The following is a 27,336-nucleotide window of genomic DNA, read 5'->3' on the forward strand; positions in this document are numbered from 1 at the left end:
ATTGAAATCCAACTGTCAGGAGAGAAACATCAAACATGCAAGTAGAAATTTAATAGCCGGCAGGCATTATATTCTAAATAATCGTCATTAAATACGCCAAAGGCGAGTGCCCGGCCCAATTTACACTTGCTATTTCAAAATTTCGTTAACTTTATGAATATATGGGCTGGCTATGGGGTCGTGAGAGGATTAAAGGAAAAAGCCTTGAGTGGAAATCAGGAGAAAAAATATAGGGATAACACTTCTGTTATTTCTTTATACGAGTTTAAGGAATATCTTTTAGTTTAAGGCAACGGGCAGAAAGGGATTTAGGACAGACACAATTCTGAAAGGAAAGACATGAGAGAAAGGACGGGGGCACCCGTTGTTTGTTGAACTATTATTATTATTTCTAATTAAAAAGAGGACTACTACTTCTTTCGCTTTCTATTTTTAAATAGTAATTTTGTTTTTTAAGCTTAAGATAAAGTGTAGATAGAGGTTTAGGGAAGATAAAACCTTGAAAAGGATGGCAGGAGAGAATAGACGGATACGATACACATGATCTAATTTTCTATTAAGATCACGGTTTTCGTCCCTCACTTTAGGGCCCTACCTAATAACAAGATCTAAGGATAAGGGCTAACCACTTCCGACCGAATTTCGAGGGAGTTGGCGCAGCGGGCCCGTGAACATCACCTGGCTGTTCAAAGTGGGGTTGGCGGGTCCTATAGCTGTCAGTTGAAGCTGGTCCGTCGTTGTCTTCGCTCGCACCGCTCCACGCAATTAGTTATATTCTGACAAATATTACATGAAATATATATATAAATATATATAAAATATTATAGTTCCTGTCTATATATATGAATATATATATTATATATATATAATATATAAAATATTATAGTTCCTGTCTTCCTTGGCGTTTCACAGTTTTCTTCAGTGTTTCACAAAGAGAAATCGGACCCAGCCTAATGACGTCAGAAGCTGCGCACAATAATTTAAACGGTCTGACCTGTATATTTAGACCTTGCCTAATATAAGCCGTCTGTATGTGACCACGCCCTATTCTAAGCATTTCCCAAACACATTACAATTGTAAACTGCGAATTCTTTGAAGCCGAAAACAAAATGCTAAAGTTAGCTCTTTTTCTCTGTTTTGATGTATTAGACCAGAGAAAAAGTAAACAATTCAAATTTCTTCGAACGGGAGGAGTGGATAAAGAATTATTAATCTTCATATTGTTTGAAAATACATGCATACATAAACACAAATATCATATGCACACATTCTTTTGCGTGCGTGTGTTTGTGCATGTGTGTGTGTGTGGGGGGGGGTTGATAATAAATGTCTACAGCCATCACATATTTTATCCACTATATAAAACATTCTCATTCTTCCATCAGGCAAACTGATGAATACAGTATCATCGAACCTGAGGAATTCTACTTAGTTTTACATATTCTTTGACAGAAGAAATTCGAATCTAATGTCTGCATGTACAGTGGTAGCGGAAAGTTTGGGCGCAAAATTACAGGCACCCAAACTTTTTTTTAATCTCAAAACACACGAGAAATGCCCATTTCCGACAAAAAAAATTTTTTTCGCTATTTTTCAATGCTAGTGTCTGTACCGTTATTTAAACGAGACAATACAATTCAAAGACTAAGTATTTATTGTTCTGTCGGGGTAAGCGCTTCAACACGGGCTCCTATCACGGGGGGGGGGGGGGGGAGTGAATATATGGCATGACATCAGTGACCCCCGAACGAAAGAGACTCATTTCAGCAAAGATGCCCAGTGCTTCAAATGGCCGTGTCGGTGACTTTCAGGGCCTGTGCTATTGGCTAAAATATTATACAAAGAAATGTAGATGGTGTTACGAATCTCACACTTCTGACCCGTAACATATAGGAAGTTCTAAGATTGTATGAATATTTCACAAGACCCTATATCTTTGGGTTGCTCAGATCACAGTACCAGAAAGCAGGTTGCCATTCCATTTGTTTGTATCGCGAAAAAAAAAACACAATTGGAAAGTTTAACATTATTTATTTCAGTTAATAGGATCAACAAGATGGTTATAACCAAGGACATACAATTGAGTAACAATTAAGAAATAATAATGATAATAATAATAATAATTACAGTAATAATAATAATAATGTTACGTATTCGCGTGTACATTAACTCACCTTTTTCTCTTTCTCGTGGGCCGTGATCATGGAATCACGAGTTAAAGACAAGTTCACGCCTACAATTGTCCGGATCAGGGAAAGGCAGGAGTTCAGTCTTCTCTTGTTTATTCTGCTTAGCGAACATGAGGATTTTACACGTGTGTTCAACACCAATGCTAGGCTTACTCTCTCTATGCGAGGGTATGGCAGGCGATGCCGGGACGCACTCACGTCAAAGATGAGACAAATCCGTGTACGTTTCTCGCTGTGTAGGTGAACAGTTGCCAGATGTCGCTAGCCATTTATAGAATCGTCCTGTTTTCAAAAAAGGATGTGTTTGTTGGATAATCATTTCACTTTGTGTAACAATTAGACTCTATAGGTAACGTTTATTCTAGTTCTAGTTAGGTATATAATTTCAAATATGATAATGATGCCATAAGATAGCGCTGTGCAGGAATTTGCAAACAGAAGTACGTGTATCTGCAAACATATAGTCACGTGCTGGGAGGTTGGTACGATGCATTGCATGTAGCTAGATAATGTAGGCCCTTGTGGACACTTAGTTGTAAGCCGAGGTATTTAATATATACTATAATAAGGAGCAATGTGCCTCTGTGTATACTTCTTTCTGTGTGTGGTTATGTGCGTAATGTCTGTCAATTAAGATACGCCGGAAAAACGATCTTCTAGAAAAAGTGAAGATGAAAATAGTGTGATTCAAAACTTAAACATTAAAAAAGACTAGGTAATAAAATCTTATATGTCATTTGACAGTGACTTGGATGCGCTTTTGGTTTAAAATATAACAATTGAAAATGTTATATCAAAAGTAATCGCCTAAGCAACGAAATAATAAATTTATTTCGAAAAAATGTGCATTTTAATTTATTAATAAATAGTTAAAGGAGATCGAAATCGAATAACAAGAGAAATCAGAATCCCGTGATTTTCAGGGGCGTTTACACTAATATTTCATAATCTTCCTAAATAATAAATAAAAATGTAACTGTATTCTAAAATAAAGGCAATTACCTAGAGAACATTTATTTGAATGCCTCATGCTAAATTGTTTTCATTGATTATTAGTTAGTATATATTTGTGATTGATTTGAAATAAGTTAGGTATAGGAAATGAAACAGTAATATGGAAACATCAATGTATTTTAGCATTTGGTAGATTTTTTAATATGTTTAAGGCTAAATTCCTTTTCCTTTTTGTTATCTTGCCTTTCAGTAAGGCAGCTTTGCCTCTTGGTTGGCCAAACTGACGCCTAGCAATGGTCGTTGGCTGACAAGGAATTTTTCTCTTTGCCGCCCCCGATGCCTTAAAAATAGTGCAGCCTGCAGTCCGAAGGAAAGTATTAACCTGCGCAGGATTTCTGCAGGATTTCAGCCTCTGTTCAAATACCGCAAAGGAGCTGAGCATGCAGGTGCTTTTAGTTCTTTTTAATTCTCTATTGATCATGCTTGTGAACTCATCAATGCTGGTGTCAATTGATTGATTTTCATTTGTTGTCTGTGCGGAGGTCTCGATAACGACAGCTACATCTCCTTGCTCATCGTCACGTGCAGCTGGTTCTTTATTAACATGAGATACTGCATTAACAGGTGTATCAGCAAATAAGCCATCGAAAAAATTCAATGTCGGCATCGGTTTGTCGCCGTATATCACCTTATACAAGACTTCTTTTTCAGCAACAGTGCAGGCGTATAGTTGTGGAAGGCGAACTGCGCTGTACTGCGACGCTGCTAATTGATGTTTGCAAACGCTTCCTGTGTTTCCACAGAGGCAGCTGCACATGCCGATTGAGAGGTCCACATTGTAACAAATGCCCTCTTGTGAAGCTGACTTAACAGTATAAACTGTTCCTCCAGCATGAGTGACAGCGCACATTGGAATGGTGCTGGTGGCGCTCTTACAACGATGGATCATGTAACAACAATAGGGATGGATAGAAGATGGATTATGCTTCTTATCCCGTATCATTTTTACGCAAAACAGCTAATAAATTTAGTATAAAACCGCAACAAAATGAAGTAGTACCACCGCAAGTGTAAAACAATTTTCATGACTCACTGTACATGTGTGCAGTTGGTACAGAGAGATAAAAAAAAAAATCGTGAACAATTCTTGCAGTAGGTAAGAGAACTTTATATTTTATTTTCATGTCGGTGATGCGTGTAACTATTTTTACAAATTATGCAGCATACCTATCGAATAAGCTTCTTATCTCGTACCATTGCTATTGAAATCAGCAAAAAGAAAAAGACTAAAAGACCATCGTACCACAAGATTAGTTCAATTATGTTTTATTTTTTATCATACTGTATCTAGGCACTTGTAGAGCAGCGCGTCTTAATTTCATAAAAAGTGCGTACTTATATCTACTAAATATATAACTAACAATGTGAACCAATATTTTAAAGGCATGCTAGGTGCCCAAGCTCGACGCCATCACCAGCTGAAGAATGATTTTGAAAGTGACATCGCTCTGCTGGCAGATAGAAGAGTGAATCCCACATTAGACGCTGTAGTCAGTCTGAGGGCAAGATGGACGGCAGAGAACCACGGTAATTTCGATGACATGTCCGTCTTGGATGCCATGCAGCGAACCAAGAACAAAATGCCGCAGCATCTCATCAATTTTGCAGAGACTCCTGGCGGATACGTTGCAGTTCTCGTCACCGATTTTATGTATAGGATCCACAAGGAAATGCAATCAGCATGCGAGGTGGTGTTTGTGGACGCGACTAGTCACGTGGACAAGACCAACTGTTCACTTACTATCCTTGTCTGCTCGAGCGCAGCTGGGGGTCTTCCCCTCGGGGTCATCTTATCATCAACCCAAACTAAAGAAGATTACCTCAGAGGTACGTCACATAACAAAAATTGCAATTTAAATTATACCAACACATATGTAACTAGAAGTAATCTGCTGATTAAGATTTTTTCATTCAAATAGGTAGCTTTATATTTGTCTTTATTTCCACTTGAATGTTTTGCAGGTTTCAGTCTTCAAGCTATGCTGAGTGACGTCGCGTTCAACGGCAAGCTGCACCCTGAGTGCTTCATGACGGATGACAGTGACGCTGAGCGAGGAGCATTGCACGAGATGTGGCCTCAGAGCAAGTTGTTTCTCTGCGTGTTCCATGTCCTGCAGGCCGCATGGCGCTGGTTATGGAATTCCAGAAATAAAGTCGCCAACGAACATCGAAAACCCCTGATTTCTGTTCTCAAGAAGCTGGTGTACGCAGAGTCCATATGTTCTTTCGAAGAAATATGGTTAGAGTTTCTAAACTCAGAACTCTCGCAAAATAACGTCAAATGTACCGAGTTAGTAACTACTTACAAACTCATGTAAATTATAATGCACATACCAAATATCTAATATGGTTACACAATAATATGTGATATAATAACATAAATTAACTATTAAGTTGTAGTATCTTAAGAATTGTACTTGTTTCAGGTACTTTAGATCAGCAGTAGAACGCAGGGAAGAGTGGAGCCTACCATGGAGATGTGGCTTTCTACTACGGGGTCACAACACCAACAATATGTGTGAAAGCATGATGATGGTGATTAAGGACATCGTGCTCAACAGGTATTGTAATGCCAAGACATTTTATAGCAGTTGCTTTTTATGGAAGGAAATTGCTAAATAGCGAGATGGTAGCCTAGTCATCATCTACCTCAGTTTACCGCAATTTTAATTTATTAATATTGAAATTGATTAATAATACATTTATTTTGAGCTAATAGACAGAAAAAAAACATAATCAACTAACACCTATCAAATCAATGCAAACAAAGTGTGATGGTGATGATTAATAAAAAAGTTAATTAAAAAGTTGCAGAATAGTACTTTCAATGTAAAAACACATATTAATTCCTGAAAATATTGCAACCTTGGCGTTTTATACCTATTAAATTTTACTCCTGATTTTGGATTGCAGCAACTTTAAATACTTGATTTTAGATGTTTGATGTATGCAACCCACTTACTTTAGCCTTAGATTTGAGCGTAATTTTAATGTAAATTTTTAATAATAGGAATTCTTTTAATTAACAAAAATTCATAATTGTAATGATTATTTCCTAATTGTGTACAGGAACAAGGCACACAACGGTGCCCAGCTGCTGTTGGTAATGGCTGACGTTTACAACAATTACCTTCGTCTACGGTTGTCAGATGTCCTCCTCAAAAAGGACAGTTCTTGCAAACCTTCCACCAGCACCATTCCAATGTGCGCTGTCACTCATGCTGGAGGAACAGTTTATACTGTTAAGTCAGCTTCACAAGAGGGCATTTGTTACAATGTGGACCTCTCAATCGGCATGTGCAGCTGCCTCTGTGGAAACACAGGAAGCGTTTGCAAACATCAATTAGCAGCGTCGCAGTACAGCGCAGTTCGCCTTCCACAACTATACGCCTGCACTGTTGCTGAAAAAGAAGTCTTGTATAAGGTGATATACGGCGACAAACCGATGCCGACATTGAATTTTTTCGATGGCTTATTTGCTGATACACCTGTTAATGCAGTATCTCATGTTAATAAAGAACCAGCTGCACGTGACGATGAGCAAGGAGATGTAGCTGTCGTTATCGAGACCTCCGCACAGACAACAAATGAAAATCAATCAATTGACACCAGCATTGATGAGTTCACAAGCATGATCAATAGAGAATTAAAAAGAACTAAAAGCACCTGCATGCTCAGCTCCTTTGCGGTATTTGAACAGAGGCTGAAATCCTGCAGAAATCCTGCGCAGGTTAATACTTTCCTTCGGACTGCAGGCTGCACTATTTTTAAGGCATCGGGGGCGGCAAAGAGAAAAATTCCTTGTCAGCCAACGACCATTGCTAGGCGTCAGTTTGGCCAACCAAGAGGCAAAGCTGCCTTACTGAAAGGCAAGATAACAAAAAGGAAAAGGAATTTAGCCTTAAACATATTAAAAAATCTACCAAATGCTAAAATACATTGATGTTTCCATATTACTGTTTCATTTCCTATACCTAACTTATTTCAAATCAATCACAAATATATACTAACTAATAATCAATGAAAACAATTTAGCATGAGGCATTCAAATAAATGTTCTCTAGGTAATTGCCTTTATTTTAGAATACAGTTACATTTTTATTTATTATTTAGGAAGATTATGAAATATTAGTGTAAACGCCCCTGAAAATCACGGGATTCTGATTTCTCTTGTTATTCGATTTCGATCTCCTTTAACTATTTATTAATAAATTAAAATGCACATTTTTTCGAAATAAATTTATTATTTCGTTGCTTAGGCGATTACTTTTGATATAACATTTTCAATTGTTATATTTTAAACCAAAAGCGCATCCAAGTCACTGTCAAATGACATATAAGATTTTATTACCTAGTCTTTTTTAATGTTTAAGTTTTGAATCACACTATTTTCATCTTCACTTTTTCTAGAAGATCGTTTTTCCGGCGTATCTTAATTGACAGACATTACGCACATAACCACACACAGAAAGAAGTATACACAGAGGCACATTGCTCCTTATTATAGTATATATTAAATACCTCGGCTTACAACTAAGTGTCCACAAGGGCCTACATTATCTAGCTACATGCAATGCATCGTACCAACCTCCCAGCACGTGACTATATGTTTGCAGATACACGTACTTCTGTTTGCAAATTCCTGCACAGCGCTATCTTATGGCATCATTATCATATTTGAAATTATATACCTAACTAGAACTAGAATAAACGTTACCTATAGAGTCTAATTGTTACACAAAGTGAAATGATTATCCAACAAACACATCCTTTTTTGAAAACAGGACGATTCTATAAATGGCTAGCGACATCTGGCAACTGTTCACCTACACAGCGAGAAACGTACACGGATTTGTCTCATCTTTGACGTGAGTGCTGCCGGGACCACCCCCGGCATCCCCCCGCTACACACACCCTTGCTTAAGCTTCGACTCTCCGACATCACGCATCACTTACACGGATACCAACCATCCAGGCACACTATGCAACATTCATACATGCAATTTCGCCACAATAATGACATAATATTTCTAGGTTTGTTAATCTTTTAAACGCGGCTGGAAGAGAAATAATTATCAAGAGATTCACTGTCCAGGCTTCCCGCATCACATATCATCCAAATTATTTACTAGCTGAGTTGATTAGATTACGTACAAACAGGTGAGTACAGAGGACTTGCATCAGCCGACTATCCTGCCCGAAGCTACACATCCTCTACATGGCACTCCGCTTCTAAAACCAGCAGTTCAATACACCCCAGAGCGATTATTCCTCCTACAAAAATCACCTCGATTGGCCCTTAGGATTAGCGTCTATGGAGATTGAACCTGATTGGCCAAGACAGCCTAAACATTTCGGGTACTCACGCTTAGCGTCCCGCGGGAAGTATGTTTTGTAATGCATGGAACTAATACATAATTGGTATTACATTAACACAGAAACACAATACTAAATTCACGTTAATGCTTATAGGGTTATACACAAAACTACTGCATCTTACAGAGCTAAAATTATTCAAGTGGGATATTAAGACGTCAACCCAACATATCTCTATGCATTACGTAACGCTGGATCCTCGTCCGTTGCATAATTGACGTCTTTTCAACCAAAGTAAAATCTATATTCAACCCTTATATATATAGGATACTTATATATGTAACAATGGCCAATCATAAATGCTAAAGACAACTAGGTCCATCCCTAAAGGAAGAGCTTTAGCCCTCCATAGATTTCCTTGAAGCTAACAAGCAGGAGAGAGTTCAGTTTTCCAGTGTTCAGCTGAGTCTCAAGTTTAGCCGTCAGTTTAAGTCCAACGATCATTAGTAAGGTCTGTATTAAGTTATTTGGTCCAGCCTTCCGCGTGCACAGCCACTCTATTCAAATATTAAATATACAAGTGCAACACATGAAATAAAAATACATCAAGGAGATAAATAGTCTCATTTGACACCAGGCCCATCGGCCTGAAATACTGTCATATACACATTTGCATAATGATCGCGATTCCTCTCTGATTTCTGTCAGCTGACATGGGGCGTAAGATAGGAGTGCGGCATTGGTACTGTCTCTGCTCCGACATACATTTAAATTATGTTGTGTATTAAATTAAAGTATATCATCTCTTATGTTTCCTGACATTTTAACGTGCCATGTAGGAGCATAGACTGAGACTCTCCGACGATTTCTAAATGTTGTATAACTATTATGTCGACTCTCTTCGCTCCTTCATTGTGGGTAGCTTCATACTACATAATTCATATTATTACTTTATTGAATTTTCTTTTTTGTGTGTGTACGTGCGTGTGTGTGTACGTGTGTGTGTGTGTGTGTGCGTGTGTGTGTGTGTATAAACCAGCTTACACAAAGTGACAAGGGGACAGCATACCAATGCCCATTCTCCCCAGTGACTAAACAAAAAGTCACGAAACCCCATACATTCACATTGAATCACATGTGAGTCTGATTTCGTATGTGGGAAACGCCTAAAACGATCCTGACATCCACCGCAGCTGCGATTATCTGCCACGTCTCCACAGGGCGGAAGAAGTCGGGATTGAACCACAGAATCACACAGAATTTCAACACTTCCAGTGGCCAGTAGGAGGACGAAGAGAAGGACTTGTGTCTATTGGGGTCTGACCTTGATGGAGGCGTACTTTAAGGAGTAGTAATGGCCCCGAAAACAATAAATGTTGACTCCATCAGCATTGGATTCATGTGGCCCACCGTAGTATACGCCGTTCAGATGGACCTGGAAGTAGATCACACAATATTTAGCCAATATATTCCAAAGTTCGGAGATAGTTTTGCAGTACAAGTATTATCTACATTATACAGGGGATGGGACATAATTTTTTTTTTTTTTTTTTTTTGTAGTATTTTAGTATGATGGTTATCAGACTTTTTTGCAAAATAGCGAGCATGCATATATATATAAATATATATATATATATATGTATATGTGTGTGTGTGTGTGTGTGTGTGTGTGGTGTGTGTGTGTGTGTGTGTGTGTGTGTGTGTGTGTGTGTGTGTGTGTGTGTGTGTGCGAAAAAAAGCTGGAGTCCGGGAATCATAATGGTGGAAACGTAGAAAACACCAGACCCAGAAGTAGGTAATTTATTCCCGATATTTGGAGTCCTGTCCGGGACCCGTCCTCAGGGGATACGATGGAATACAGAAATCACATGGTCTAAATATACGAGTAGCCGTGCCCACAGGAGGGACGCGGCAACCTGCGCCGGGCGAGAGCGCGTGGTGGTGGAGGGAGGAGGGGAGAGAAGGGGGACGCGGTAACCTGCGCCGGGCGAGAGCGCGTGGTGGTGGAGGGGGGGAGAGAAGGGGGGAGGACATTTACCCCCCGCCGTTGTTCGTGATACTTTTCCACCTCTCTCTTGCCCCTGCATATATGGGGTTGAGTGTTATGGACCTATTTATGCTGTCTTCGTTAGTGGCCCACGCCTCCAAGAACAGTCTGCCTCCTTTCCTGTTGTTGTTGTAGAGTACCTTTGCGCCCTGCCAGTCGAACTCGTGTTGGTGCTGTTCAGTATGTTTGTACACCGCCGAACTCTGGTCTTTTCTATTTACTGCCCTTTGGTGCTCTTGTAGTCTTGTACTAGCCTGTTTTCCTGTTTCACCCACATAGCGCGCTGTGCAATCGGAGCAACTGACGTTGTACACCGCCCCGGGCTGGTTCAATTTGCTCACCTTATCCTTGACCCGGGTGAGAGCTCCATGTAGCGTGTTACTGGGTCTGTGCGTGATGGTCACCCCGTTTTTATTCAATATCCTCGCTGCGACCTCTGAAACACCCCTCACGTAAGGGACCGTTATCCTGGTTGTGGCTGTTCGTGTCTCGCCCCGGTCTATTTTTCTTCTCTGCGGCGCCGTCCACCTTTTCACTACTTGATTCGGGTAGCCGTTAGCCCGGAATACCCTCCTCAACCTGCTTCTTTCCTCTTTCAGCGACGCCTCTGTGGAGCAGACCCTCTCCGCCCTGTTCCATAACGTTGGCGGCAACGGAGGTGGGTATCAATCTGATAACTTGTAGTGAGGATGAAAAACAGGATACCAGGATCCGGATTGTGGGAGCGCGCGCGTGTGTGTGTATTTACCTAGTTTACCTAGTTGTATTCTACGGGAAGGGGAGCTATGCTCGTGGTGTCCAGTCTTCATATCTCGTTTTATCTAGGCCGTTTCTAAATTCGTGTATCGTTTTAGCACACACCACATTTTCATCTAACTTGTTCCAAACGTCTATTCATCTGTGGAGAAAGCTGTTCTTTTTTAGGTCTCTTCTAAACTGTCTTTCTTGATTTTCTTTCCGTGTCCTCTTGTAATTTTACTATCCCATTCCTCTCTATCAATAGTTTCTGTACCTTTCATGATTCTATAAATAGTTATCAAATCTCCTCTCTCTCTTTGCTCTAATGTCTGTAGCTCAAGTTATGCCAGCCTCTCCTCATAAGATATTTATGAAAGCGCTGGTGCCAATTTCGTAATTGGTCTTTGTATTCTTTCAAGTTTTGTTATACTTTTTTTTTTTTTTTTTTTTTTTTTTTTTTTTTTTTTTTTTTTTTTTTTTTGGGTGACCACGTCGTTGCTGCATACTCCAGTCTTATCAAAGTGACTAGTATTTTCCTCACAATTTCTTCGTCCAGGTATGTAAATGCCATTTTGTTTGTTCTTATTAGATTATATATTATACTAAATAAAAATATTTGTCTTCCGAAAATTTTCTTTTCCTGCGGCCAGCGGCGCTTGGGGCAAATTGGTTACATCGCCCGGACGCCTGGCGGGCATAAGTGTATATTCGCGTTCTGTGTTTAGGACGCTTCTTTACCCGCGTTAAAGATGCCCGAGTTATCGAGGTTAAAGGTGCAGAGAAATCGTCATTTTTGGAAATGGATTACGCAGAAAAAAAAAAAATTGACCAAAGCTTTTCTGAACGAAAACAAAAAACAAATGTGTGAATTGAGGCGTGAACATGCTTCGAGTTTTCCAAGTTTATACGGCAATACCAATACATTTTCAGTGAGAGAATCAATAAAATTGTTCCATCGAAAACTATTAACATTTAGTAAGAGATTGAAAGAAGATAAAAACTACAAATATAGCGACGAAATTTTTGAGTCTCTCGAAGCATTTGATGGGGAAATTTCACAAGAGAGTTTGTGTGCGTTTGAAAAGCATTACTTCGCAGGGTACAAAAGTTTTACGAAAAAGGGTGGTAAATCGGATCACACAGATTATCAAAAGTATTATCTTGAAAGAACTTTTAAAGCCCAGAGGCGAATAGATCGAGTTAACAAGTACGTTATTAAAAAAGTAAGAGATCAAATTAGTAAAAGCACTGACACGAAAGTGGAAGAAAACGTCAACGTAATTCAAGAAGCGAAAGATTTAATGATTAAGAAACGTATTGAAGACAAGAAAGAACGACTAAAGAAAATTGAAATGGTTCGTATTCAAAAAGAGGACCGTAAAAAAGCCGAGGAAGAGGAACGAACAAGGAAGAAGGAGGCCAGAAAGGAACGGAGAGAGGCTAAAGCAAAAGCTTTAACGGTTCGCAAAGTTTTGAAACAAGAAAAGTAAGCTAAAAAAAAGTTATTGCTTAGGGGAAAAAAGGAATGAAAAAAATCCAAAGGGGGTATTTTAAATGGGGGTTTAACATCAGCACAAACCGCCTATATAGATGACTTGCGAGAACAACGTAACAAACTCAATAAGAAATAAACAAATATTTGTGGAGTCGTTAGAGAGGTTATCCACGGTTTACATAGGATCTTTACGAGAGACTGATAAGAAAGGGGTTCCACTTCATTCGATCGGTGAAATTGGAACATTCAGATGTAAGTTTTGTCAAGCGTTACTATGGGAAAAAGAACGTAGAACCATATGTTGTAATGTGGGACAAACACCAATGTTTTTAGCGACGAAACTCAACGGCGATCTTGAGGCTTTATATAACGGAACGTCCCCTTTATCGAATCGCTTTCTAAAGAATTTAGTCGGATTTAACACGTTATTTTCCTTTACGTCATTTAAAACCTCAGGAACACTTCAAAACAAGCAAGAAAGTTCGTTATGTTACAAGAAGAAGAAGAAGTAGAACTCGAGGAAGAAGAAGAAGAAGAACTCGAAGAAGAAGAAGAACTCGAAAAAGAAAAACTCGAGGAACTCGAAGAAGAAGAAGAAGAAGAAGAAGAAGAAGAAGAAGAAGAACTCGAAGAAGAACGAAGAAGAAGAACTCGAAGAAGAAGAAGAAGAAGAAGAAGAAGAAGAAGAACTCGAAGAAGAAGAAGAAGAACTTGAAGAAGAAGAAGAACTCGAAGAAGAAGAAGAAGAAGAACTTGAAGAAGAAGAAGAAGAACTCGAAGAAGAAGAAGAACTCGAAGAAGAAGAAGAAGAAGAACTCGAAGAAGAAGAAGAAGAAGAAGAAGAACTCGAAGAAGAAGAACTCGAAGAAGAAGAAGAAGAACTCGAAGAAGAAGAAGAAGAAGAACTCGAAGAAGAAGAACTCGAAGAAGAAGAAGAAGAAGAACTCGAAGAAGAAGAAGAACTCGAAGAAGAAGAAGAACTTGAAGAAGAAGAAGAAGAACTCGAAGAAGAAGAAGAACTCGAAGAAGAAGAAGAAGAAGAACTCGAAGAAGAAGAAGAAGAACTCGAAGAAGAAGAACTCGAAGAAGAAGAACTCGAAGAAGAAGAAGAAAAAGAACGAATAAAGAAGAAGGAGGCTAGAAAGGAACGGAGAGAGGCCAAAGCAAAAGCTTTAACGATTCGCAAAGTTTTGAAACAAGAAAAGCAAGCAAAAAAAAAAAAAAAAAAAAAAGTTATTAATTAAAGGAAAAAAAAAAAGAATTAAAAAATATAAAAAGGGTGTTTTGAACGGAAATTTAACACCAGCACAAATCGCCTATATAGATGACTTGCGAGAACATCAATACCCTGTATGATTTTGATATTTTATTTTCCTTAAAAAGGGGCGTAGCATTTTTTCTCCCCCAGCTTTTATATTTCTCGTTTCTCAAAAAAAAAAAAAAAAAAAAAAAAACTTCTATATGTTTCTCAGGGGATATATTATACATAATAATGATTCCCAGGTCCATCTCATTCTCTTTTTTAATTTCTTCCTCTCCCAATTTATATCATCCCACTATTCTTTTTTGCTTCCGAATTCCATTATACTACACTTCTTAATATTGAATTCCATCTCCCACTTCCAACTCCATTCCCATACTTTATTGAGATCACTCTGCAGCGACTCACAATATTCTGAAGTGTTCACTTTTTCAACATTTTTGCATTGTCCGCAAAAAAAAAAAAAAAAAAAAAAATCAATATAAATTTCAATTCCTTCATCCATATCATTAATATATATAGCAAACATTATTGGGGCCAGAACTGTTCCTTGTGGAACTCCACTAATCACTTCATCCTAATTAGAATGTTTGTCTTTTATCACCACTCTCATTTTTCTTTCATGCAAGAAGTCTTCCATCCACTTCAGCAGTTTGCCCTGTATTCCTCCTGCAGTTTCTAATTTCTTTAGCAACTTCTTATGTGGCACCTTATCAAAAGCTTTTTTCAGGTCTAGAAATGCACAATCAGCCCATCCATCTCTTTCTTGTATTACATCTATTAGCCTTGAATAGAAGCACATTAAGTTTGTGATGCATGATCGTCCTTGTCTAAATCCAAATTGCCTTGGATTTAGTACGTTGTTTTTTCCAAATGCCTTACCCATCTAATTTTGATAATTCTTTCACAAATTTTAGCTATCGTACTTGTAAGAAAGACCGGTCTATAGTTAGTAGGGTCTTCCTTGTTTCCCCCTTTATATATTGGTACTATATTTGCTCTTTTCCAATCTTCTGGAACTTTTCCTTCTTTCAATGAACTGCTTATTAGACTATGTATTTTGTCTGTTAGTTCATTCCTGCATTCTCTCAATATCCAGTTTGCCATTTCATCTGGTCCATACAATTTTCTGACATCGAGATTACTCAGGTGATTCATTATTTCATTCCTTGTTACTTCTATCTCTTTCATAGGGACTTTCTCCTCCCACTCGATATTCTTAAGTTGCATGTTCTCCCTCGTAAACACCGATTTATAATGCTTGTTCATAATTTCTGCCATTTCTATTTCCTCTGTGTATTCAACTCCTCCTTGTCGTAGTTTCTCTAATTCTTGTTTTTTTGTTTGTTTACAAATATATAAAATAGTTTTCGTTGATCTTTAAATTTTTCTATGACATCTTTTTCGTATTTTCTCTTTTCTTCTCTGCACACTTGTACATATTGATTTCTATAACTAGTATATATTTCCATTTTTCAGGTCTTTTTTCTTCCATTTTGTCTTTTAACTCGCTGTATCTTTTGTTGTACCAACACTTTACATATCCTTTTTCTTGTTTTTGTCTTAGAACATACTTTTCCACTCTTTTATAAATTTTGTCAAAATATTCCATTTCTCTTCTACTGTTGTTTCCTCCTTGTGTATCCTTTCCCAGTCTGCTTTTAGAAAAAATTCTCTTATAAAAAAAAAAAAAAAAAAAAAAAATCCATACATCAATCTTCCCTTACTACATTGTTCGGTTTTTCCATGTATTTTTCATTTAGTTCCAGTTCAACCAATATGTGGTCACTTTTACCAATTGGTGTCTTATATTCAATCTTGTCCACTATTTCGGGTTCTGATGTGATTATTAGGTCCAGTCTTGATCGTTTTTTTTCATTTCTATACCTAGTATTCACTTGTATCCATTGCGTCATTGTATGTTCTCTAATCATATCAAGTAGTACATTTCCCCATTGGTCGTCTCCACCCTTTGCTGTCATCTCTTCCTAGCAGATTTCTTTACAATTAAAGTCACCCATTATAACTATTCTTCCTCTATCTTCCATTATCTTATTTAGTGTTATCTTTGTGTCTTCTAACATATTTTTGTGTTCTCTCTCTTCCCATGTAGCCGTTTTAGGAGGCACATAACTTACTACAAACTTCCTGCTCTTCCAATCCCTGTCTTCCACTGCCATCATAATCATCTCTACTCTATTCTTTCCATATGTGACATTCCTCACATTTATATCCTTCTTAGTCAGGAACATAACTCCACCCCCTTGTTTTACCTCTCTGTTTCTAATCCAATAATTATATGCACCATGTCCTACACTGTTGGGTGATAGTGGACCTTTCAATTTTGTCTCTACAATTCCCATTATGTCCGGTTCTTTTTCCTTCAGGTAATCATTCAGTTCGTTGAAGCCTGTTATTAAGCCATCTATATTTGTGTAAGACACTTTTAATTTTCTGCTACTTCCATCGTGTTTTCTGTTTTCCTTCCGTTTTTCTCTGCTATGAACCATTTCCTCACTTTCATATCCACTACTCTCCAATAGAATTTCTCTTTGTCTGACTCTGTTCTGTTCTTGTTTTTTTTTCCTTAGCTTCTATTCTTTTTGTTTTATCTTCCTCTCCTTCCTCTTTCTTCATCTCTCTTTTTATTCATACCTGATTATACTGATCACTTTTTGTTAGGTACCCTGTTTTGATAAGACATTCTCTGCTGTCGTTTGTGACCTGAATGTTTTAAACTTAATTGGTCTGGTCTTATCTGTATTGTATTTCCCTATTCTATATATTTCTTCAATTTCTTTCTCTGTTTCTTGTTCATCCTCTTAAACTACTTCTAATATCTTGTTTATCTTTCCCTTCTCCTCTTTTACTCATGTAGTCCTATTTGGATTATGCTTCTCTTCCATCCCTAATATAATTATACATTTCTTTTTGTCCGCTAAGTCTCTTACTATATTCTCCTTCTCTCTCATCACTTTAATAACTGTGTCCTTAGTTTGTTCTTTCATCTGTTGTGTCACTATATCTCTAAATACAATTTTGTTGTTCTCTTGGACTTTTTTCCAACCCTGTACTTCTTTTGCTATGGACTCTTTATTCTCTTTATTATTATTCTTTAATTCCTCATTCTCATCTTTTACTTCTTTTAACTGTCTTTTTAATTCTTCTATTTCTTTATTTAGGTTTTGGTTCTCCTTCTTTAGTTCTTCCAATTTATCAACTCTTTGCGTAATCCGTGTAAGTTGGCTGAACCTAACCTCCCAGTGTTCGATCATTTTCTCTAGTTTTTCTCTAGAGATTTTCATATCGTGGGAGGTTGGCATCCCCTCCCACACTAAGTCCATGGAAATTATTATCTTCACTTTCTATTGTGATGTTCTTATCAATATTTCTAATTTTAGTGCCTTGCCATTGCCGGTCCCAAGCCCGGATGAGAAAGGAGAAGGGTTGCTACGACAGGCCTAGCTAGCCGGTGATGTAAAAAGTCTTCTGCTCGTGAAACTCCACGACCAGCCTCGGAATCCAGACGGCGCTTTGGTAAACGAAATCGGAAACGTAAAGGAAATTCGCACAAGACACTCCACAAAGTAAGACTTGCAACTATTAACATCGCAACATATAGAGACAAAGAGGAAGAAATCTTGGAGATGATGAATGAAAGAAAGATAGACATTATAGGAATGGCAGAGACAAGACATTGGGGAAAAGATGAAGGAAGAGACCTCGGAGGGGGATATACCTTAATGTACTGTGGATCAGAAGAGAGAGGGAGAAGGCACGGGGTAGCTATGATAGTGGGACCAAGACTGACGCAGTATATTCAAGAGGTGAAATTGATCAATGAAAGATTAATGAAGTGTACAATACGAATAAAAGGAAGAAAGTACAATATATATCAAGTGTATGCACCACAACAGGGATGTCCTGAAGAAGAAAAAGAAAATTTCCTGGATCTTTTAGAGGAAGAATATGAGATTCTAGATGGCGATATAGGACTTTTGATTGGTGATTTTAATGCTAGAGTAGGAAAGGAAAGAGAAGGAATAGAAAGTATAATAGGGACATTTGGCGAAGGGACGAGAAACTCGGAAGGAGAAAAACTGATAGATTACTGCATGAGGAACGGTTTGAAAATAATGAATGGCTTTTATCAACATAAAGAGGAACATAAATTCACTAGATATAGATGGAATCAAAATACAGGACAGTTTGATCAAAAATCAATTATCGATTACATAATATGTTCAGACAGAAGAATATTCACCAATATAAAGGTAATACCAGGAGTGAGTTTAGATTCAGATCACAGGTTACTGGTGGCTGATCTTAAGATTGGTAAGGTAAAACCACGGCAATGTAGAAAAAGAAAAATATTTAAAACAAAAAGTTTGCAAGAGGAAGATAAAAAGAATGCTTATAAAACTAAACTTACACAAAAATTAGAGAAGCAAAATGATGAGGAAAAAGAAAGATGGGACATTTTGAAAGAAGCAATCAGTGAAGTAGCAGAAGAAACTTTAGGGGTAGAATGGATCGGAGGAAATAGGAGAAGACACACACCTTGGTGGAATGAGGAGGTCAAACAGGCAGTAAAAAACAAAACTTTAAAGTTAAGAAAGTGGCTAAGAAGACGAACACCGGAAAGCCGAGCAGAATATGTACTGGCAAGGAAAGAAACAAATCTTGCAAAATATCGAGCAAAGACAGAGACATGGAAAGAACTGGGAGAGAGATTGACAGAGGATTTGCAGAAAGGGAAAAAGTTACTATATGGTATAGCAAAGTCATATAGAAAAGGCAAGGCAAAACAATATAACATTAAAGACCTAGAGGGGAATGTTCTTACAGATCAGGATGAGATAGACAACAGATGGACAGAATACTTCCAGGAGCTCCTAAATGCAGGAAATGAGGAACAATGGCAAGAGGCGGAGGAAGATTTAGATGGAGAACATGATGAAATCACACAAAAAGAAATTGAATGGGCATTGAGAGAAATGAAGAATTCCAAAACACCAGGAGTAGATGAAATATCAATAGAGCTAATAAAGGAAGGGGGAAATGTAGTACAGCAAAATATATTGAAGCTCATAAATAAGATCTATAGAGAAGGAAGAATACCAGAGGAGTGGGGTAAAACCCTAATAGTCCCAATTTTCAAAGGTAAGGGTGATGCTGGAAATTGTAACAACTATAGAGGGATTTCCCTAATACCCCACATCACAAAGCTATACGAGAGAATAATTGAGAGAAGAGTAAGAGACCTAGTAGAACCTTCATTAGGAGAAGAGCAGCATGGTTATAGAAGTAATAGATCAGTAACGGATTTAACTTTTGGACTAAGGATGATAATAGAGAAGGCATGGGAATATAACCAAAGCCTATACATCGCTTTCATTGATTTACAGAAAGCTTTTGATTCAATACCTCGAGAAAAGGTATGGAAATGTATAGAGGAGAGGTATGGTATCAAGGGACATCTAAAGAAAGCTATAAAAAGTTTGTATTACCCCTGTGTATGCAGTGTTAGAACATCAAAGGGGGCAGAAAAGTGGTTCCCTGTAGAAACAGGGGTTAAACAAGGAAGTGTGTTATCCCCTCTGCTTTTTATAGCATATATGGAAACTGTAATAGAGGATTTTAAAGAAGGTAAAGAAGAAAATTATAAGAACAGAATAATGGCTTATGCAGATGATATAGCTGAATGGAGCACAGATAGGGAAGAGATTGAAGAAGACATAAAAAGGTGGAATGAGTGCTTTATAAGGAAAGGCATGAAAATGAATGTAGAAAAGACAGAGATACTGACCGTTAGCAGAAGAGAGGAACACGAGTTTAGCATCACCATAGGAAATAAGATGGTAAAAAATACAAACATCTTCAAATATCTTGGAAGTGTAGTCACTAAGGAGGGTGGAAATAAGAGAGATATTTCAGAAAGAATAAATAAATTTAGTGCAAATGTTAGAGCTCTCTGGCCAATAATAAAAGAAAAACATGTACCTTTAGAAGTGAAAAGAATCATTTTCAATACTGTCTTGTCTCCTACCCTAACATACGGCTCAGAAAGTTGGGTAATGACAAAAGTAGACATAAGCAGGATTCAGGCAGCGGAAATGAGACCATTAAGAGCCATAGTTGGAAAGACGAGGAGAGATAAATTAAAAAATGAAGACATAAGGAAAAGCATTGGCGTCTGTTCCATGCTAAGCAAAATAGATGCTGCCCAGTTAAGATGGTTAGGACATTTAGAAAGAATGGATGAAGAAAGAATTGCAAGGGGATGCTGGGAGTGGATGCCGGGCGAAAGAAGGCCAAGAGGAAGACCGAGAAAGAGATGGAAAGAAAATGTTGAAGAAGCCCTCAGCAGACATGACTTGCCCAACATCGAAACTCTGAGGGAGGAAGGGGCCTTCCATGATAGAGCCAAATGGAGGAACATGCTGGGACCACTGACAGGCATAACGCCTACTACTGGGAGCTGAAGTAAGAAGTAAGTAAGAAGTAAGTGCCTTTACTGATATTTTCGACTTCACCTGCGTCGTCTGCAGCCCTCTTGTTGACATTTCTTCTGACGTCCGGGGGAGCCCGTTCGTTTCCTTCTTCATTTCCTTCCATTTTCCTCGGTAATCCCTCCCTTTCTCCTTTTTCTTCACCTTCGCACTACACCACGAGCTTTCCCCTTCCCTACTAATACAACAAAGGTACTCCTTCGTCGTTGAGATCGACGAAATTTGAATATTTCATGGAGTTCCAAACTTTGCTGTCACTTCGACCAGTGCGTGTGTGTGTGTGTGTGTGTGTGTGTGTGTGTGTGCGTGTGTGTGTGTGTGTGCGTGAGTGCGTGTGTGTGTGTGTGTGTGTGCGTGTGTGCGTGTGTGTGTGTGTGCGTGCGTGCGTGTGTGTGTGTGTGTGTGTGTGTGTGTGTGTGTGTGTGTGTGTGTGTGTGTGTGTGTGTGTGTGTGTGTGTGTGTGTGTGTGTGTGTGTGTGTGTGTGTGTGTGTGTGTGTGTAATCGATTACTTCGGTTCCTCCTGCGGCCAATAAATGATTAATAATCGATTATTTTCACCTGGAAATAAATGATGCAGTGGTATATTTGTAAAGTACAAGCCAAGAACCCTGGGAAAATTAAACAAAACATTTACTAGCTGAACATTTAACTGGTGACTTTTTGGGTTTATTAAGCTCAAATTTAAACGAGTCCTCACAATAAAATGAATTTTCATTTGTTTTTTCATCATGCAGATCAATATCAATAATGCAACACGAATTATGAATATTTACGAAAAATGAACATTTCTTTTATCAATCAATCTTCGACCTATTGGTTTTACATGGCTGTTTCGGTACATAACGTTTCTTTCTTTCTCTCTTTCTTTCTTTCTTTCTTCTTTTCCCCCTAAATCTATATAGAAGCAGATAATTCTAATCGGGAATTTGTGTCTAAGTAAATGTCGAGACGTTTTTTGAATACCTCTACAGTGGAACAATCGATGACGTTGATGGTAGGCTTTTCCATATATTAACGGCGTGATTGAAGGAAGAGTATTTTGCCACGTTTGTTTGAAATAAATAAATTTCCTACATTTTTGCATCCATTACTCCCAGTTGTGTTGGAGGTGTCATTTTAAAAATATTTTTCCACATCCATGTTTTCAATCCCTTTGGCAATTTTGAATACGTTAATTAGATCTCTCAATCTCCGTTTCGAAAGACTAAACAAATTTAGTTCACTTAAGCGCTCTTCGTACGGTTTGTTCAGCAACCAAAGAATGAACTTTGTTACTCTACACTACACTCTTTCTAACTTCTGTATATCTTTTTTGTAATTTGATGACTAGCACTGTACACAGTATTCTAGGTTATTTCTGACTAAAGCATTGTAAATATTAGGAATGATTTCTTCAGTGCTAAACTCAAAAGCACTACCTATAAGTCCAATCACTTTATTTGCACTTTTTATAACCTTCGATCACTGTTTGCTTGGTTTGAGATCACTTGAGATAACAGCACCAAGGTCTTTCTACACCATTCATCATGGAGTTGTATGTAAACATGAGCGTGACAGCAAACAGTGGCACATAGTATGGGGTGGGTGGGTGATATGGCAAACTATTGTACTTACACTATGACATTCCCGGTGCCACCAACCACCCTTGTAATCTGATGCACAGTTCGAGGTTGAACTTTGGTCGTTGTCTCTATCCATAGAGGTGAAACTTGATCCCTTAGCCCTGTACAGGCACTCCTCTGCAACGAGAAAAGTAATAGATACATGAATGAATTAATTAATAAAGTAACTAATAAATATATAAATGTACAAATAAGTAAATAAACTTGATCCCTTAGCCCTGTACAGGCACTCCGCTGCAACGAGAGAAGTAATAGATACATGATGAATTAATTGATAAAGTAACTAATAAATATACAAATGTACAAATAAGTAAATAAACACAAACAGATAAATATATAAACAAATAGACAAATGATAAATAGATAAATAAATATATAAATGAATAGATAATAAATTATTATATAGATAAATAAATTAATGAATAAACATTCAAACAGATTCATGAATGAATAAATAAGTAAATAAACACACAGAGGAGCAAGTAAACAAACAACTGTAATTACCATTTGGTAAACATTATAGCATAATTTTTAAGTGTTCATATAAATGTTAGATATTCAAACTGTACTACATTCCGTCGCCTCTCCAAGAAGTATATGCCATTAACTGAGTTTGTGATTGCTACTTTGTCGCTAATTCTAGATCAAATTGCGTCCATTATTTCTTATGTTGTTAGCATTTAGTGTGACATGTTTCTCAGTTATCATATAATAGATTCCCTTTAATATCTAGAAAGCCTACATTAATTTTGGCCAATTCCTGAGACTGTTTTTGTATGAGAAATAAATGCGAATGTCTTAAGCGGTTTTCGTATGATTTGTTTCTGATTTTTGGTTTCAGCTTTAGTACTTGCCGCTTTTTTCAATCGATTAATATCTTTAATGAGATTTGGCGATTATATGGGAAACAGCATATTCCAAACGTGGGCGTATTATTGGTTTGTGTATTTGGTTGATGATAATTAAATGTTTGAGGTCGAAATATCGTGTTATCAGTCGTAGAACCTCATTTATTCTTTCTGGGGCAAAAATACAATACTTTGGTCGTTACAGATGATTACAGCAAGATATTTTACACTCCCCATTTTTTTCCAAATAACTCAATCAATTTGTAATTCATTTTTTCTTAATCTGTGCACACAACTATAAACTGACATACGTCATTCTTCAGATCACCGCAATAGACCATCTATTTTTTTCTCAAATTTTAAACCTATGCGAGTGATAATTTGTTATTTTATACAACCTAATACGGCGAGCAAATTTAGATGTAATAGAATTTATTCTATGATGTATGGTGCTGGTACGAGTACATGCTACGAACAAAAGAGGCCCAAATAAGGGAACCCTGAGGAACTCCACTAGTAACATATTTTCGCTGTTTACGATTGGCCAATACTAGTCTTGATTATGTGATATGCAAAGTCAGTTTAGTTAGCAGTATCGCGTGTGAAACAACATAAGAAGTCCTTTCAAAGTTAAGATTGATTAAACCTATGCTGATTAATAGGTCGTAGTTTGAGACAACTGTTTTGAAAAACTACTAGATCAGTCATGGTAGGCTGTCTATATCTAAAACCGTGTGGGTTGTCATTTATTAGATATTCTGGGTGAAACAGACACAGGGAAAGAAAACGGTGAAATATAAAGAACTGCACATTTGACGAAATAAGGAAAATGATAAATCAGCTCCACACATGAGTAAGAAAAGGGAAAAACTTTGGCCTGATTTAATGTAAGATGGGTGTAAAGCTGTATGTCAGATATATATCGGTGATTAAAGCAGGTACTTACTTATTACTCCGAGGTAGCTGACGTAGTTCAACCGGTAGTTGTCGGCCTCGTCAGCGATGGTGAAGGACGAATAGCGGTAGCTCCTGGTGGCACCCTCAAAGTCCTCGGCATCAATTTGCATCTCGACAGCACGAGACTTCGTCAGAAGGTGCATCTTCTCCAGCCCTGGTGTGGACACACCAGCATAAATTCATATAGCGATAAAAGTAATAATGATATAATCATATTGATAACAAGGGTGTTATAATGATAGGTATAGCGAGATATGTGGAGGGATGTTCCTGGCTGCTCTGCAGAATTTTGGAATGCATTGAGAGGGAGAGGAAGGTGGGGGTGGGGGGGTATCATATAATGAAACTGTGGGGTTGGACCAGCATCAGCTGTTGGGTCCTGCTATTGTGGTGCTGTGTCTCGCTGCATTGGTTTTGACCCGAACAATGTGGCGGGTAACAGAGACGGCCATGATATGCTGAGAGGGTCAATGGTTGAATGTGGGTGAATGTGCCCTTGGACTCGGCCACTTCCTTCACCCTTTGGCCATAATGTATGATTTATGATGCTGCTGCTGCTGATAGTAATAATAACAATAATACTAATACTAATAATAACAAAACAACAACAATAATAATAATAATAATGATGATGATGATGATAATAATAACAATGACAATAATGATAATGATAACAATGACAATACTCTCATCACACCAAAGGCACTTAGCACAAAGTAGCGATCTTTACGAACTTTATTCAACCAAGGGATCGTTCCCATGGGTGTCCGAGGGAATTTGTGCGGGAGGGCGGAGGGGATTAAAATATTATAAAAAAATGTTTAATGGTTAAGCGGTCAAGGAAAAAAAATCTTTCACCTCTGAAATGGTGACTTTAATGACCATGCAGTTCACTGTCATGTGTAGTACCAGTATGTGTTTAAATTGCAGACTCGCAGTCGAAAATCAATCATACATAGATATTTTATAACTTAAGAATCTAACGAAATTATACGTGACGACCAGCAAAAATTCAAACACATCCCATGGTCGTTCCCAGCGGGCTGAAGGTGTAACTGACCGAGCCAGAACTCTGAGGACAGGTTCCCGAATCCGTTCTTGTAGTCGTCCCATTTTCGGTTGAAGTTGATGTGGACGTCGGCTGGGGCTCGGCGCATCAGCACCGTCCATCCGGCCAAGGTCTAAGTAAACAGGTCTAACCGCTGGAGCAGTTCTGCGCAGCTTCTGACGTCATTTGGATGCGTCCATTTTCTCTTTGTGATACACTGAAGAAAACTGTGAAACGCCAAGGAAGACAGGAACTATAATATTTTATATATTATATATATATATTATATATCATATATATTATATATTCATATATATAGACAGGAACTATAATATTTTATATATATTTATATATATATTTTATATAATATTTGTCAGAATATAACTAATTGAGTGGAGCGGTGCGAGCGAAGGCGACGTCATTTTCGAACGACGGACCAACTTCAACTGACAGCTATAGGACCCGCTAACCCCACTTTGAACAGCCAGGTGACGTTCACGGGCCCGCTGCGCCAACTCCCTCGAAATTCGGTCGGAAGTGGTTAGACCTTATATTCTTAGATCTTGCACCCGGCGTCGCTGCCAGAGAGCTCGCAGTATACCTGGCAGAACGTGGACGTCACTTTATTCAATAGTTACATGCGACATTATCGGTCACAGTGTTTTCTACACCTATACATACACATACACTCACACACACACACAAACAAACACACAAAAGAGCCAAGAAAATGTACTACCCCAGTAAGATCAAGCACTTTCAGCAGAACAGCAGCCTGTAGTTTAAAACAGGGTTAAAAGTTTGTGCGGTATGTGGCAGGCATCTGACATCCCACTCCTATCACAACTATCACCTGACCGTGCGGCTGAGCAAATAGACGACCACTTTGCATCCATCTGTTAAACGATGCCCAGGATTGACCTTTCTCTCCTCCCTGCTTTCCTCGCCCCCCACCCCCTGACAGTTCATGTTTTTCAGGTTTCCAAAAAGCCCGGCAGCATTAAGCCAAATCGTTCCTCTACACCCGTAGACTTACACATCAAACTTTAACGTGAATTTGCTCGTGAACTTGCCATCCCGATCTGTTCAATAATCAATGCCGCACTTAATCAGAGTAAATGTCCCACGGATTGGAAGACATACTCCCATCCCCAAAACTTCCAAACCCCAGTCCTTTAGTGATCTCAGACCCATTACTATCACTCCCATTCCTAGTCTTATTTGTGAGGATTTTGACTTCGAGTGAGCATACTCAAAAACCAGTAAATTCATTGATCCCAACAATTTGGTAACGTGAAAACATCCTCCACCACTCACTATCTTATTAGCTTTTGACTTTCTCTATAAAAATCTCGAACAGCACAAGACTTCACTTGCAGTGGCGTTCATTGACTTCAAGAAAGCCTTCGACCTTGTTGATCACACCACTATCATCACCAAAGCCATCCACCTTTGCCTTCCTACCTCCTTGGTGGCTTGGCTATCTGACTTCCTGATGGACCGATGTCAAGCTGTTAGATATCAGGGACACGTCTCTGCAGTCCAGCACCTGTCCTGTGGGGTACCACAGGGAACAAGAATGGGGCCATAGTGTTCCCTAATACTCATCGAAGATGCCCTGTGAGGCACAACACACAGGTGGGAATATGTTGATGACTGCACGGTGGGGATCCCTGTGTCCAACACTGACCTGGACTATAACCCACCGCAGGACACGCTGTACAGGCTACACACATGGACAGTGCACAGCAGTCACCATTAACCACAAGAAAACTATGGTAATGCACTTCCACACCTCCAATGACGTGCTCTCGCCCACCCCCCTGCTGACAATTGAAAGCCAACCCCTACGGGTGGTCCAGTCAACTAAGCTACTGGGGATAACCATCGACAGTAAGTTGACTTGGAAGGAGAACAACGCCAACACCGTCAGGGCAGCCTCCTACAAGCCGTATATGCTGCGTCGCCTGAGATCATTAGGGGCACAGGCTGAAAATATCAAAATCATCTACACCTCCTTCATTTTACCCAAGTTGATGTATGCGTCACCTTCCTGGGGCTCCTCACTTACAGTCACGCAGTAGCGACAGCTGGAGAAAATGCAGAAACGAGTATGTCGCACAATCCTTGGCAATGAATACATCACCTATCGGCACGCTCTCACCACACTCGGACTTCCAACACTTGCTGACCGTTACCTTCAGCGTCTAAGGTCATTTGCGGTCACCCTAGTGAAATGTCTTCGACACCGGGACCTGCTACTCCCTGCAGTACCAACACCACGGCG

The 27,336-nt window shown here is 38.6% G+C and overlaps 2 protein-coding genes across 2 annotated transcripts; one reads left to right on the forward strand and one right to left on the reverse strand.

Moving 5' to 3' along the window:
* Nucleotides 1-5,211: 5,211 nt before the first annotated feature.
* Nucleotides 5,212-7,155, forward strand: LOC143021808 (uncharacterized). Its single transcript, XM_076179544.1, has 3 exons — nt 5,212-5,494; nt 5,631-5,765; nt 6,274-7,155. Exons 1-3 carry the CDS (start codon nt 5,232-5,234, stop codon nt 7,145-7,147), a joined length of 1,272 nt encoding a protein of 423 aa, XP_076035659.1. The 5' UTR covers nt 5,212-5,231; the 3' UTR covers nt 7,148-7,155.
* Nucleotides 7,156-9,829: 2,674 nt separating this feature from the next.
* LOC143022032 (ryncolin-1-like) lies at nt 9,830-25,158 on the reverse strand. The gene is made up of 4 exons (XM_076179967.1): nt 25,062-25,158; nt 23,991-24,155; nt 22,189-22,313; nt 9,830-9,955 (listed from the first exon to the last, which is right to left on the reverse strand). The coding sequence occupies exons 1-4, from the start codon at nt 25,156-25,158 to the stop codon at nt 9,830-9,832; spliced, it is 513 nt and encodes a 170-aa protein (XP_076036082.1).
* Between the last annotated feature and the right edge of the window lie 2,178 nt (nt 25,159-27,336).

The sequence above is a fragment of the Oratosquilla oratoria genome, chromosome 43 (genome assembly GCF_046742065.1).
Source record: "Oratosquilla oratoria isolate Oo_2021 chromosome 43, ASM4674206v1, whole genome shotgun sequence".
Lineage (NCBI taxonomy): Eukaryota > Metazoa > Arthropoda > Malacostraca > Stomatopoda > Squillidae > Oratosquilla > Oratosquilla oratoria.